The 12649-nt window shown below is 40.2% G+C and overlaps 1 protein-coding gene across 2 annotated transcripts; it reads left to right on the forward strand.

Moving 5' to 3' along the window:
• The first annotated feature begins 533 nt into the window (after positions 1-533).
• Positions 534-6911, forward strand: LOC129200357 (disks large-associated protein 2-like). Of its 2 annotated transcripts, XR_008574867.1 has the most exons (4): positions 534-681; positions 1510-1527; positions 3021-3301; positions 3729-6911. XR_008574867.1 is itself a non-coding variant. In XM_054811689.1 (3 exons), exons 1-3 carry the CDS (start codon positions 541-543, stop codon positions 3237-3239), a joined length of 378 nt encoding a protein of 125 aa, XP_054667664.1. In that variant the 5' UTR covers positions 534-540; the 3' UTR covers positions 3240-6911. The 2 variants fall into 2 exon arrangements, 1 of the variants encoding a protein (XP_054667664.1); XM_054811689.1 differs by having other exon boundaries at positions 3021-6911.
• The last annotated feature ends 5738 nt before the right edge of the window (positions 6912-12649 follow it).

Below are 12649 nucleotides of genomic sequence, written 5' to 3' on the forward strand. Positions count from 1 at the left end.
GTGTGATTCCACCCCCTGGAGACCAAAATCCTACCATCCCCATCAAAATGTTATACCTTATGTATACATTTGAAAACACAAAACAATGCCAACATCAAATTCGGCATAAGCTGACAACTTCTTTGTGGTGTTGTTTTGTCTTCTAATCAGGTATCATGAATGTAATGTTTAACCAGAAAGACCAGGCTGGCTAGAGAATGAACCACGTTCCCCTTCCCTCTAATAATCAGCAGCAGAAGCTGTCAGCTTGTTCTTTTTTAGAAATGCGGGTCAGCACAGCATATGGTGCTAAGCAACTTCCCGTGCCGCATGGATTCAGGAAGGCTCGCGTACGACATCCAACTCATTCATGTTTGGGTTGTGTAGGCGGCACAACTTTCCAGTCACAGCTCCCAGCTGTAAAGCGCGCGTAGCCTTAGCACTGAGCAGCACTGTAGCAATGTCATCTGGCGTGATGCCTTTCCTGCCTCAAAGCACGTTGTTTAAAGCCTCCTGGTCTATTCGTGTTCTCTCCTTTGTGCATGACAGGACCCGAGTGCCATGCCGAGACCAACTTCCCAGGACCTAGCAGGTTTCTGGGACTTATTGCAGCTCTCAATTGAAGACGTCAGCATGAAGTTTGATGAACTGCACCAGTTGAAACTCAATGAATGGAAAATAATAGAATCACCTGAAAGGAAGGTAAGCAGACCATGGACAATACCATTTACTCCCCATTTGTAGTCTGCGGTCTCCTTGTGTTAAATACAATAGTAAAACACGATAGGTTTCTAACCCTAGAAAATATCTAATTGGCATGGCCCAATTTATACAGGGAAACCTTCATCAGACATGAGGATTTTTTTCTTTTTAACAACATTGAGCTGAATTATATAACAAATAAAATGGACTTTGCTAAGTTAGTCCACTCCATAACACTTTTGTTTAAATTGTTTGGAACCACATTCTAAAGGCTGTAACTGAAATATGTTCTGATTAATTCAGACTGAGGACAATAGTCTGAGAATTTAATTAAGGTAAACTCAGCACTACTACATTTGGCGCAGCTCAAACCTGAGTACTACAGTGTTTAATCCTGTCTGCACAACACAACTAATACTAGAACAGGAATGAGAAAAAGCATGTGGCAAAACATAGCATAGGTCAAACTAAAGCTTGGCCCACGACAGTTTGGTGGACGGAGTACTTGGGGCAAGATGCCCGCACCTCTGCCCTGCAACTCCACCGCCTGGGAGACACCCCAGCCACGATGCTTACAAACCAAAGGTGGCAAATTGCCCTCAAAAGCAATGTAATTCTGAAACTGCCTTTCCCCTTTCTAGAGCTCCATCCCTCACCTTGACTATCCCATTATCCTTGCTGATTATTGTATCAGTCAGATGAAGACAGCATTTGGTTTGAGTCAGTACTGTTGGCCTCAGGTGAATACTTGTTTGGTTTGGGAGGAATTAGGAGGCATTTTGACAACTCTTTCATTTCTTCATGCTCCTCTTGGATTTTAATTTTCAGCCAACTGGTTGGTGGATGGTGAGTTTGCAACTCTTGCTTACTAGTGACAACTGGAAGTAAGAAATTATTATAGTGACAGCAACAGTGATGTTCCTAAGAGAGAAATAACTAAAAGTGGAGAAAAAAAAATAATAATAAGATGGGACAACAGGAATGGAGCACTTATGTTCCTGGCTGAAAACAGGAAATAAAGAAAATAAAGACTGGAAGAGCTGGCTGTCATGGGGAATAGCATCTTAGGCTGCTGCACTGTTCCTGTTGAGCTGAGAATGTAGAACTATGTTCTTAAATAACCTTAGTTATTTAGTCTTGGCTAATGTATTTTGGTAGTAGACTCAAAATTGGTTTTAAAAAAAAGACCAAACAATGAAGAGTCTGTAAACCATAGGCGCATCTGTTCAATTTTGGTATTATTTGAATCCTGCTGTGCATCAAATTAACTGTGTTCTCCATAAGGAACAGCCCATACTCTGGACTATTACTATTGCTTTAAGAGTGATATATCAGAAAGATTGATCATAATAACCATGCTACACGTATGAAGTTGTGGAATCTCTGTCTTTGGGGCTATTCAGTCCAGTATTAAATATGATGTTGAAAAACTTGCTTTAACTTCAAAGTTGCATCTAATTTCAAGTGGGCTTTGGATGGGGGTTGTATTGGATCGCCTCCAGAGGTGCCTTCCAACCTAAACTGTTGTATCATTCGGTAATTCTACGATATCTTTTTAAGGCCCTTATATGACATTTCACAGTCTCTAAATAGTAAAATACCAATTTCATACTTCAAAACAATTCTTGATTTAAAACCTGCAGAACAATTTACAGCTACTTTGGTACCAAAATCTACCGAGTCTCACTTTATAATTTGATAATTCTTCAATATAATTTTTTTTAAAATGGTCCAGGCTGGCAAGCAGAACAATTAGCCCTATGTTCCCTTTCTGGTTGGTGCTTGCGTGTTTCCATTTAGCAATTCATAGAGAGACTAAACTAATAGACATGTATACACAGCTGCTATCTCGTATCCAGCTGAGGCTAAACTCAGTATGATTAATTTAATTAAAAATCCTGTCCTGCTAATCTTAGACAGTCTTTTCATTTGATCAGACCACACAGATGTGCTGAATTCTTATTGGAGAGCCAGTGTGTGTTTCTGTTTATAATGAATGTAATAATGTGTCAGCTAAAATTAAACAAATTCATATGTAAGTGAGGTGCGCAGGTTGCATGTGCAGGATACCTGCAAGGACAGTAGAAGGAAGCGTAGTCTTTTCTAAGTCACAGGACCGCAGAATTTGTAATGGTGGCTGAAACAACAGGGGTTTTTTGTTGGTGTCCCCAGTGTGGATAGCTATTCATGTAATCCATTAGTCAGCTGATTGGAGAGCACAAATTGAGCATGCTTGATGTATGTAACCAGTATTTTGCATTTCATGTCTTCGATTTGCATGCTCCGCTGACGGTACCTTCCGCACGCAGTTCACCCTCAGTTTTAATACCCTATTGCAGGAAGAAAGAAAGGTTCCTCCTCCTGTACCAAAGAAGCCCCCAAAAGGAAAATTCCCTATCACAAGAGAAAAATCTCTGGACCTACCCGACAGACAGCGACAAGAAGCTAGAAGACGGCTAATGGCTGCTAAGAGAGCAGCCTCTTTCCGGCAGAATTCAGCCACAGAGCGTGCAGACAGCATCGAGATATATATCCCAGAGGCTCAAACCCGGCTTTAAAGACAGAATGCTGCAGAGTTCCTTTTTTAAACAAAATGCTTGTACAGTTTGTCACTTACCTGGTAATTTTTGTCTCATTCTCTCCACTAAATATGCCCTTGCTGTTGTGTTCTTTGTGCCATAAGCACAGTGGAATGCTTTTGATTTCCTCAGAATTTGCTGAGCTCACCGCAAGAACGACTTCTTTTTGTATTTATTGTCTGACTTACAATCAGCTACAATGGATAGGGCTTGTCGAGACCTGACTTATCCAATATATTCTCAGAGGACAACAAGAAACACCTCTTGAGATGGAACCCAGCTTACTTTTTTGTTATTTATATTTTTATAAAATGTGTGATAATTAGGGATAAGAATAACAAACTATAAATGGGTGCATCTCACCATTCACTAGAGGCATTAGCTAATCCAAGTAGAAGGTGCTACAAATGTAAAGAGCAGGAAAGAAAGAACCCATTTATCTCTCTGACCTCCAGTTTCTTTTCCTAGAACCCAGCTAACATATCTACCCATGCGCTCTGCCACTCTTCTCATCTTTGTTACTGCAAAATAACATTAGGCCTCTCATGTCATGTCAAGTTTCTGGAGATGAACAGGGATATCCAGCCACTAAAACTCCAAAGTTCATCAGAAACCAAGAAGCGTACAAGTCTGGTGGTGGTGGGAATGCCCACTGAGAAACATTTGCTGTTAGCAGTGTAACGACACTCTGAAACCTAAGCAAAATTATAATGCAAGAGGACTTGAGTGATGGGTGAAAGGAAAATGGAAGCCTTAAAAAGTTAGATCTTCTGTAGCAAGATGTGTAAAGAAAAAGTTATACTCGCTCCTTTGGAACACTCATTGCATTTTTAACCGTTCTTTTACGTGTTAACGTTTATTTTATAAACCTTTCATTTCAAGAGCTGTGCTACATGTAATATTTCAAATTCTCAAAATGTTATATCAGTTGAGTTTCCAGGGTATCCTTGAGAAAAAGAAAAAAAAATCTTGCTTGTTTAAAATGCCAGTTGTGATGTTGTAAACAGTTTAAGAAATATGAATGTGAGTGGTAAGTATATCTAAGTTTAAATGGTTATGTTAAGGTAAAGGTGAACTGTGGTTTACAGTTGTATTTTTTTTTTTTAGAACTATTTTTCTATGCAGTATCATTTATGGCAAGAATAAGCTTCTTGCTTGCTTCAGACATTAAAAAAAAGAAAAAAAAAAACATGACTCAAGAGATAAGTGATTTCCAGCCATGGAATATAAGGAAAATAATATATTTTCAAGCCTCGCATTGTCAGAAGAGAGAGTTGGTAACTACCGCAGTCAAGAGGCTTTAATTTAAAGCAAATTAAGACAGAATTATTCCACTTCACCTACCTTCCAGAGCCAACCGAGCAACCCAGCACTTAGAAGTCTTCAGGTGAAGACGCAATAAGATGAGTAACCCCCAGCCCCCGATTCCAAGGTTTGAATCCCACTGAACACTACTTTAGGTCAGAACAGTCTGAACCCGGTGAGCCAGACAGCCCACCTCCCGCATCCCCTGTTTACCTGCTTTAACAAATGCAATGTATTTAGCCATAGGCAGAACAGCTATTTAATTATACTTGAGCACTTTGGTTCTTCACCTGATGAGCACTTTAAATCCGAATCCCACGCACCCTGCAGCCTGATGGATGACTGAAAACATGAATTATCGTAGGTTATGCAGATCTGACATTGCTTCAAATCTGTTTTGTTTGGGGTTTTTTTTGTTTGGTTTTTTCTTTTCCTTCTCTTTTTCCTACAGTGTGTAGTATTAAGCATGAGTTCTGTCTTTGGAGCACAGCTGATAAAGCATGTTTAGCTTCAAGATATGAATCTTTAGAGATGAAGTTTTGAGAAGTTTCTGTGAGGAGAAAACCCTGTAAATTGAGCCTGATATCTGGTATATACTTTACCAAATAGCCTTAAACTATATTTGGAAGCAAAAACCAAGACGAATGTATATCCTTCAAAAATGCAAAAAAAAAAAAAAAAAGAAAGAAAAAAAAGAAAGAAAGAATAAATCCCTGAAATATTCTTCTATAGGTTAAAACATTATATTTCCCATCCCTCATATTTTCAAGGCATTTTCTATTAAGGAAAGAGCTGAATCCTGGGTAGTGTGCCATACTGATGCTACTTCCTCTCTTTGCTGTACTGTTTTAAATACAAATGTACCTGCAGACATTGGCATCTTTAGTCTTGAAAACTGATATCTTATTTAAAGTGGAGCTGCTAATTAGAAATATCCACACAAAACTAAAGCCAGTGTCTTTCCTAGATTTAAGAAATTTAAAATAGACACACACCCCCTTATACATACATATATATATATGGCAGCTGATACGTTTTATCTAATTTTCCTGTCTACTTCAAGGAGAAATGGCACTTCACTTGCTTGCAACAGGTTTGCTGCACCTGCAGCAACAGGTCATGCGATTAAGGCAAGTTGCATTTGATCCTGCCGGTAATCAGACTTTATAAAGACAAACTGTAAAAAAAAACAGATTACAGACAAGCTTAGAGCCCAGCTCACCTAATAATGCTAACTTGGAGCAGCCCATGTAAGTCTTTAATTTCAGAATCATATTTTGATAGTTTTTTGATGTGTTAAAATTTTATTGGATGTTCTCAGGCAAAAATAGGCCTGCGTGAATGACGCCAACCCTGTATTTTACATTTCCCATGCCATTATGAGAAAATGTTCCATATAAGATTTGGATATCTATGATTTATGTTTATTAAAAAAAAAAAAAGAAGAATCAATAGTAAACTAGACGCCTACTAAAAAAATCTGATAACATGTTATCTGTGCATGTTACATTTCAAAGTGCAATATATTAAATTCTTTTACAGGTAACATTCTATCATTAAAGGCAAATAAGCCATTTCTGTTTACATGTTGTACATCTGGTTAGTTTAGAAAAATAACATTATGCTTATCATACTTGTGTTGCAAACAAATCAAATTGCTTCAGTCCCTGACATGAGAAACACAGCATGTGGGATCTTCATAAACATATGCACAGATCAATTGTAATCTGACCCTACATCGTAACAATAAAATTCAGTTACAAAACCAACGTAGGAGGAACATAAATAAACATAAAGATAGAAAGTGGAATGCTTTCTACTTTGAGGCTTTGTGGTGTAGACCCACACAGAACAACTGGATATAGCAAAATAGTCTAGTGTTTAATTGAATACTAATTAGACTAATATTTATTTTAAGAGATGAAAATTATAGAAAGTCTCTGTTCATTTCTTCATTGCCTGTAAAACACAAGTATAATAAACAGAATTCTGGAAACTTAAATAAAGAAAAAGACCTGACCGGTAAAGTTGTTGATATTTGCCATACTTATTTTTGCTTTGTATATTTTTTTAGATTTGAAAATCTTTGCAAATTTGGTGAAGTACATTATGAAGTGTTTTATTATTTCTTGTCAACCTGATCAGAATAGCCTTCGGCAGCGTGCGAAGACTAATAATGTTGTACAGTTTAATACCAAAAAAATGACATTTTAATTCATGCTTAAACCTTGTCACTATGTTAGATCTGAGATCAGTCAGGAAGGAATTAAAGCGTGCATAGGAAGGTGTGTGGATTTCATATATATATAAAATAGATTTCATATAATGGAAATTATTTGTTTTAAAATAAGCCCATGTCCTGCTGTATCAGTACGTTAGTACCCAGTTTCATCTTCAGCACTGCATCTAGTATAAAGTGAGGGAATGCTCGGCCATTGGGTGGTTTTGCAAGGAAAGGAAATCAGTGCAACGCGCGGTGACGTGCCATACGTGACCTGCGGTCTCCTCGTGCCCTGCTGGGAGCGATGCCCTCGAGAGGCTCCCGGCCCCGCGGCACCCTCCGGCAGTGCCGCCGCTCCACGCAGGGTCCTCCCTGCGCCGGTCCATGCTGGGTCCCCTGCGCCCGGAGTGGCGTGCCTCCAGATCAGCCCACCCCAGCGTTCAGAGCCTTGAGCCTGCCCTGCCCAGTCTGTGGGTTTGATGCCCTCCTCCGCCTTTCAGTGTTGGCGCTGGTGGCAGGGGACACACCGGAGGCTGACCCGTCAAGTGCTGGTTTGGGCATGTTAATTTGAGATCTGAATTGGCCTGGCAGCTCTGGGTGTCAAGCTGTGCGTGCTGAAAAGCTGTGAAATCCTGTGTAGCAGGAGCCTCAGCATTAGAGAGCTTAAATGAAACGTGAAGCAGCGTTACGCCCGGTACTGTTCCCAGAGCATCTTACAATGTGGTGATACCACCTGCAAACTGCATTTGAGGTGAGGAACATCAGCAAACCCCTTAATGTCTAGAGAGGTGCTTCCTGGTGTATGACAGGCTGACACATTTATATAGTGCCTTTCATCCAGAAGGATCTCCAAGCACTTTATTAGCCGACACACAAACTCCAGCCTGGGCTGCAGCTTGGGCAGGTTACCCTGCCCATAGCCTGGTGAGCCGGCACGGCGGGATGCTGGGGGCTCTCCCGCCTGTCCCCATGCTGCCGGGGAGTTTCCTTCCACACCACTCTCCGGCGCCCAGGAGGACCCTCATGGTTGGATCCTGTGCCGAAGGAGAAAGAAGCAAAGACTCGTTGAACCAAGAGGAAGACCTGAGCAACGAAGAGGCGAGGGCACCCCTCCAGGGTGTAGGCAGGGAAAGAAAAGCATCAAATTAAGGTTCCAGAACAACATCTGCTTTCACTGCTCACTCAGCGAGGGTCCCTGCAGTGGAGGAGCTCCCCTGGGCGAGTGCCACAGGAGAGCCCTGGCCGGTGCCAGGTGGGAGCTGATGGCACCTGCAGCTGAGCCCTCGCGGTCAGAGATCTCGGCAAGTCTCTCCTTTGCAAGTGCATTCCCCTACAGATTTCTTAGTGGGCGAGATCGATCTGGGGCACGTGCTGCAAAAGCAGCCTTCCCCTGTGGCATAACTGCAAAGCGCCCCGTTCCCTCCCCGGGTCTGCCCTGCGGCCAAGCGAACGCGAGGGATAACGCGAGGCACAGGACTTGGGCATAAGGATTATGTTTCGGTTCAGGCAGCTGCTCTTCACTGAGACTCAGCTCTAACCCTGAGGATCCTCTGTATGGCAGAGCAACGGGGACAGCTCTCAGCATTGGCAGGAGAGGCAGACTAGAGGCAGCCAGTTCATACTGCAGATGACATAAGGAGGATATATACATACATATATATAAAAAAGAATTTTTTGGTGTCATGGTCCCAGACAGTTGGACCCAGGAACCAGTCAACACTCACGTTCCCGTAGACCGTGCCACTTTCTCGCAGCTTGGCCTTGGCACTGACGGCCGTGGCAGGTTCGCTGCCTCGTGCAGCCCCACAGCCCATCTGCAACTGGTCACCGTGTTCACCTGCAGGGACCATCTTTTGGGAACAGCTGTTTTAGGGCATACTCATATGCATACATGGACTCCTGGCAAGGAATTAAGCCCTCTGTATGAACAGAAATTGCTTAATTTATCTCTGAAATGCAGCTACCTCCATGGTGTAATGCTGCAGCTGTTTAACTACATAATAGGCTGTTCAGGACAGTAAGTATAAAACCAAAATTGAAATGGAAACTTGCCCAAAAGAGAATTTGGCCAGCATATTTAGGCTGATTCAGCTCCTCTTAGCAAAATAAAATTCTAATAGCTGCAAGAGGCCACGGCACTCTTTATATCTAAAACCCATATTCCAGATCCCTTCTCATTAAATGCATACTGCATTTCATAAATGATGATCACAGAAGAAGACTGCATGTTCCCGGTCCCACCTTTCTACACATGGGTGTTTCTCCCATTACCCTTCATTGCTGAAACAGAACTGGGCTTTTGAAGTCAGATCGTAGATAATGTAAATTAGTATGCCTACACGGCTTGCTCTTTAACTGAGCAAACACAGAACAGTTTTCATCGGCTGGCAATTTTATCCTCTATTTTATTAAGGACAAATTGTTATTTTTCTAAATTGGTTTTGTTGGGCAGGATTTTTTACTTCTCCAGTACGAAACCATGAATATTTTCACCTAAGCTTAAATGAGGGGGAGGTTTATTTGAAGATACGGTCATTATTCACCAACACAGCCCATTAGTGAGGATTTCTTTCTTCTCCTTCCCTCACTCTTCTTTCGTTTAATGCAGCATTTCCCATTCCTAAGGCTGAAGTGTCATACAAGTTTCTTATTTGCAAGATGAATTATTACAGAGCTTCGGGCTGAGTTCCGATCTCGGTTGTATTAGCATCAACGCTAAGAATCTGAAATCAGAAAGAAATGTCGGATTCGGATCAGTATAATTCAGCTCAATACCTGACTCGGCAAGTCCTGCTGAGATAGGAAGGACTTACCATTCGAGTTAGCAAGTGCGTAATTGCTTTGTAGGATACAGTTCTTCTTTTCAGGCGGGTCACAATCAAGCAGAGGGCTTGGCAGTAGGTGCGAGTCTCTGAGTATAGTCCTCACAAAGAAATACTAGCTTTGTTTATAATTACCCATGGAATCCACATGCTCATATCCATGCTTTGATTTACCCTTTGGAGGTTTAATAGTATGACCATCTCATTCTAAAAGGGCTCAGCATGTATGTATTCTTTAATCCACTTTATACATTAATTTCCTGAATTAAGAGAATTTCCCTTTCAAGTAGCCTGACGTATACTGCTCTAGAACTGTTCTTTCCTGAAGAAAAGCCACTATGACTGTGCAGGATTTTCTGTACAGGGACAAAACTCATACTTTCATTTACCACGTGACATGCCAAAATAATCAAGTGTGGCCTAAGGACTAAATTAAATGCCTCCTATAGAATTTCAAGGAATGTTAGAACCAGGAAACTAGCTGTTTAGTTATCATTAAAAGTATATACAAATATATATAAATATATATATACATAAGAAATCATATCAACAATGAGGATGAACTGAGTGCCAAATATTCACCATCTGTATAAAGCTACACTTCACTAGAATTAAACTATTTTATGTAATTCTCTTTCTCATGCTTTTATGGTTCTTTTGATAAATTCTATTTAGTAGCATGCAGGATACCTAAATTGAATGTACAGTATGTTGTTTCATTGCTACAATAATTTCTTGCTTCTCAGTAATATCTTCTTTACCAGAATGTTATTTGTTACTTTGAAGACATATTTGAGAATTGTTTTATTATTGAGTTATTCTTTTTTCATGATTCTCTGCTCACCTCCAGCTGATTGTAAGAAAATGTGCTTCACTATTTTGCCCCATGGCTCTTTTATGAAGCTGCCTCTTTCAATTGGTTTATGTATTGTTTATGTTCATCTCCTGTAAATAATTCTGCAATTAAATTTTTTGAGAAAAATAGAGTACACTCTTTATTACATTTTAAATTTCGCATTAGTTAAAATCTGCCATTTCCAATCACACAATTTGTAGACCACTCTAAATTATTACTTTAGACATACAGCCTTTTGAGTGTCAGGAAATTCATTTTCAGTAAAATAATTTGGATAGGGTTTTATCTGAATTCAAAGGGAGATACATTTAAAATCTGAAGGAATTTGGCAAATAACAGAATCAGCTATGCAATGCTCTCGATGTGTTTTGATTTGTAGTCATATTAACACTATGGGTATAGAATATCGTGCACTGATTTTGAATCAGACCATTGTGTGTCATTAACAGAAAGAAAATAGCCTCTTTTGCATGTAAAACATCTGAAATAATTGAATTATTTGTAAGCAGTCATTATTAGGCAGAGGATCTGAAAGAATTTGTTTTGGAAAGGTGAATCCTGGAGCATCTGTGTGTGTCTTTTTTGCTGTTTGCAACAGAATAGACAAACAGAACTTTTAGCCCACTTTATGTTTTTCAGCTCCTTCCAGGGCAGACAAGTCTCCTTCTGGGAACGGCTTTAGCATCTCAGCAGAAAATTTGATCAATACTTTTCATTGGCCAGACCTCTTGTAAGACAGAAGCCACAATAGGCATGAAACGAGGATGTGTGGAGTCTCTGAGTCTAAATAAAGTAGGTACCAGAAATACTATGACAAATACGAATTTATTTGGCATAGAAAAGTGCTTAGTTGCTTGAATCCTTGGATTTTTATTGCTCATTTATTATATATAATATCGTAACAATTCAGAGCCCTAGCTATGGACCAACATTGTATATTTACAAAATCAAAAGATTTCCCTTAACACAAAGCATTTACAACCCGGCCATTAGGTGAGAAACAACAGATAGGTAGATACAGGAGAGAAACCGTGGGAAAAAGTGAGATGCTATTAATTAAAATGAAGAGCGGTGGCTGCAGCACCCCAGCAGCCCATCAGCTGTCAATTGTTTCACAGGCATCAGAAAAAGAGCGGATAATGAAGTGGGTTGGAAGATACCCTCAGGGGTCTCTTCCCAAGCAGGGAGGGAGTCCAAGAAAGATGTTTGTTTGAAAATTTAACACAGAGATGATGAATTTTGGCATCATGAGTCAACTGGAGGTGGAAGCTGACATCCCCGTAATTAATGAATGATGCTAGGTACACCGTGGACAGGCGGTATACGAAGAAACTGTGAAAGGCCTTGGCAGTAAGACCAATAAAATTAAAGATTCAGTACTCTGCTGGGTCATTATTTGTATTAAGGAATTTTCATCTTTAATACCTGTTGTGGAAGGCTCAAAATTTTCCAGCTGTATGTCAGCAGTTCTAATGAAAATGAAATTTAGAGAGAAAGATCATTACAGCAGCTTAGTGCTTCTTTTTGTCTGTCTCCTAACAGTAGATGTTATCACCTAGAGCATCACTCATAGCAGTTCTGTATGGATATTTTACAACTAAGAAAGGCCTTGATCACTTCTCGCTGAAATTCCAATAATCATTTAGCTTGTCTTAGCCTTCATGAGTTCCCTGAAACAGGGCGATCCTTCCTCCAATCTGGAAAGGATCTCAGGACTAACAAGCAAGCTGTTTCTTCTACAGTAGTATTACAGATGGTTGCATGTCAGCCTTAGTATTACAGGCATCCCCATATAAATGAGGACAGTCGTTGCTGAGGAACTAGTAAGGTCAGCAAAGCTGGAGCATAGATGTGGCATATTTTATTTCAATTGCTGAACCAAATAATCAGGTGCAGAATACAAGTTCTGGAATTAGCATATTTATTTCAGTTGAACTGCGCTGACACTGGCAGTGGGTTTGTGGAAGGCTGTTATTGTTTTAACCGTGGCAGCACAGCTGAAGTGTGAAAATTTTGAAATGTAGACAAGTGCCTTACATAACCTATTGCAGCCCTAACATAATCCCTGGACAGATTCTGCTGTGAATTTTTAAACGATCAGTTTATAAGTAGCTAGAGGATAATATGGTGATAAAAACTAGGCAACACTGGTTTGGCAACATCCTATTGTGTCAACCAATTTAAT

This window comes from Grus americana, unplaced genomic scaffold (assembly GCF_028858705.1).
Source record: "Grus americana isolate bGruAme1 unplaced genomic scaffold, bGruAme1.mat H_69, whole genome shotgun sequence".
NCBI lineage: Eukaryota > Metazoa > Chordata > Aves > Gruiformes > Gruidae > Grus > Grus americana.

Bases quoted from the DNA above. Each gene is read 5' to 3' on its own strand.
- LOC129200357 (XM_054811689.1), top strand. From the start codon at position 541: ATGCCGAGACCAACTTCCCAGGACCTAGCAGGTTTCTGGGACTTATTG.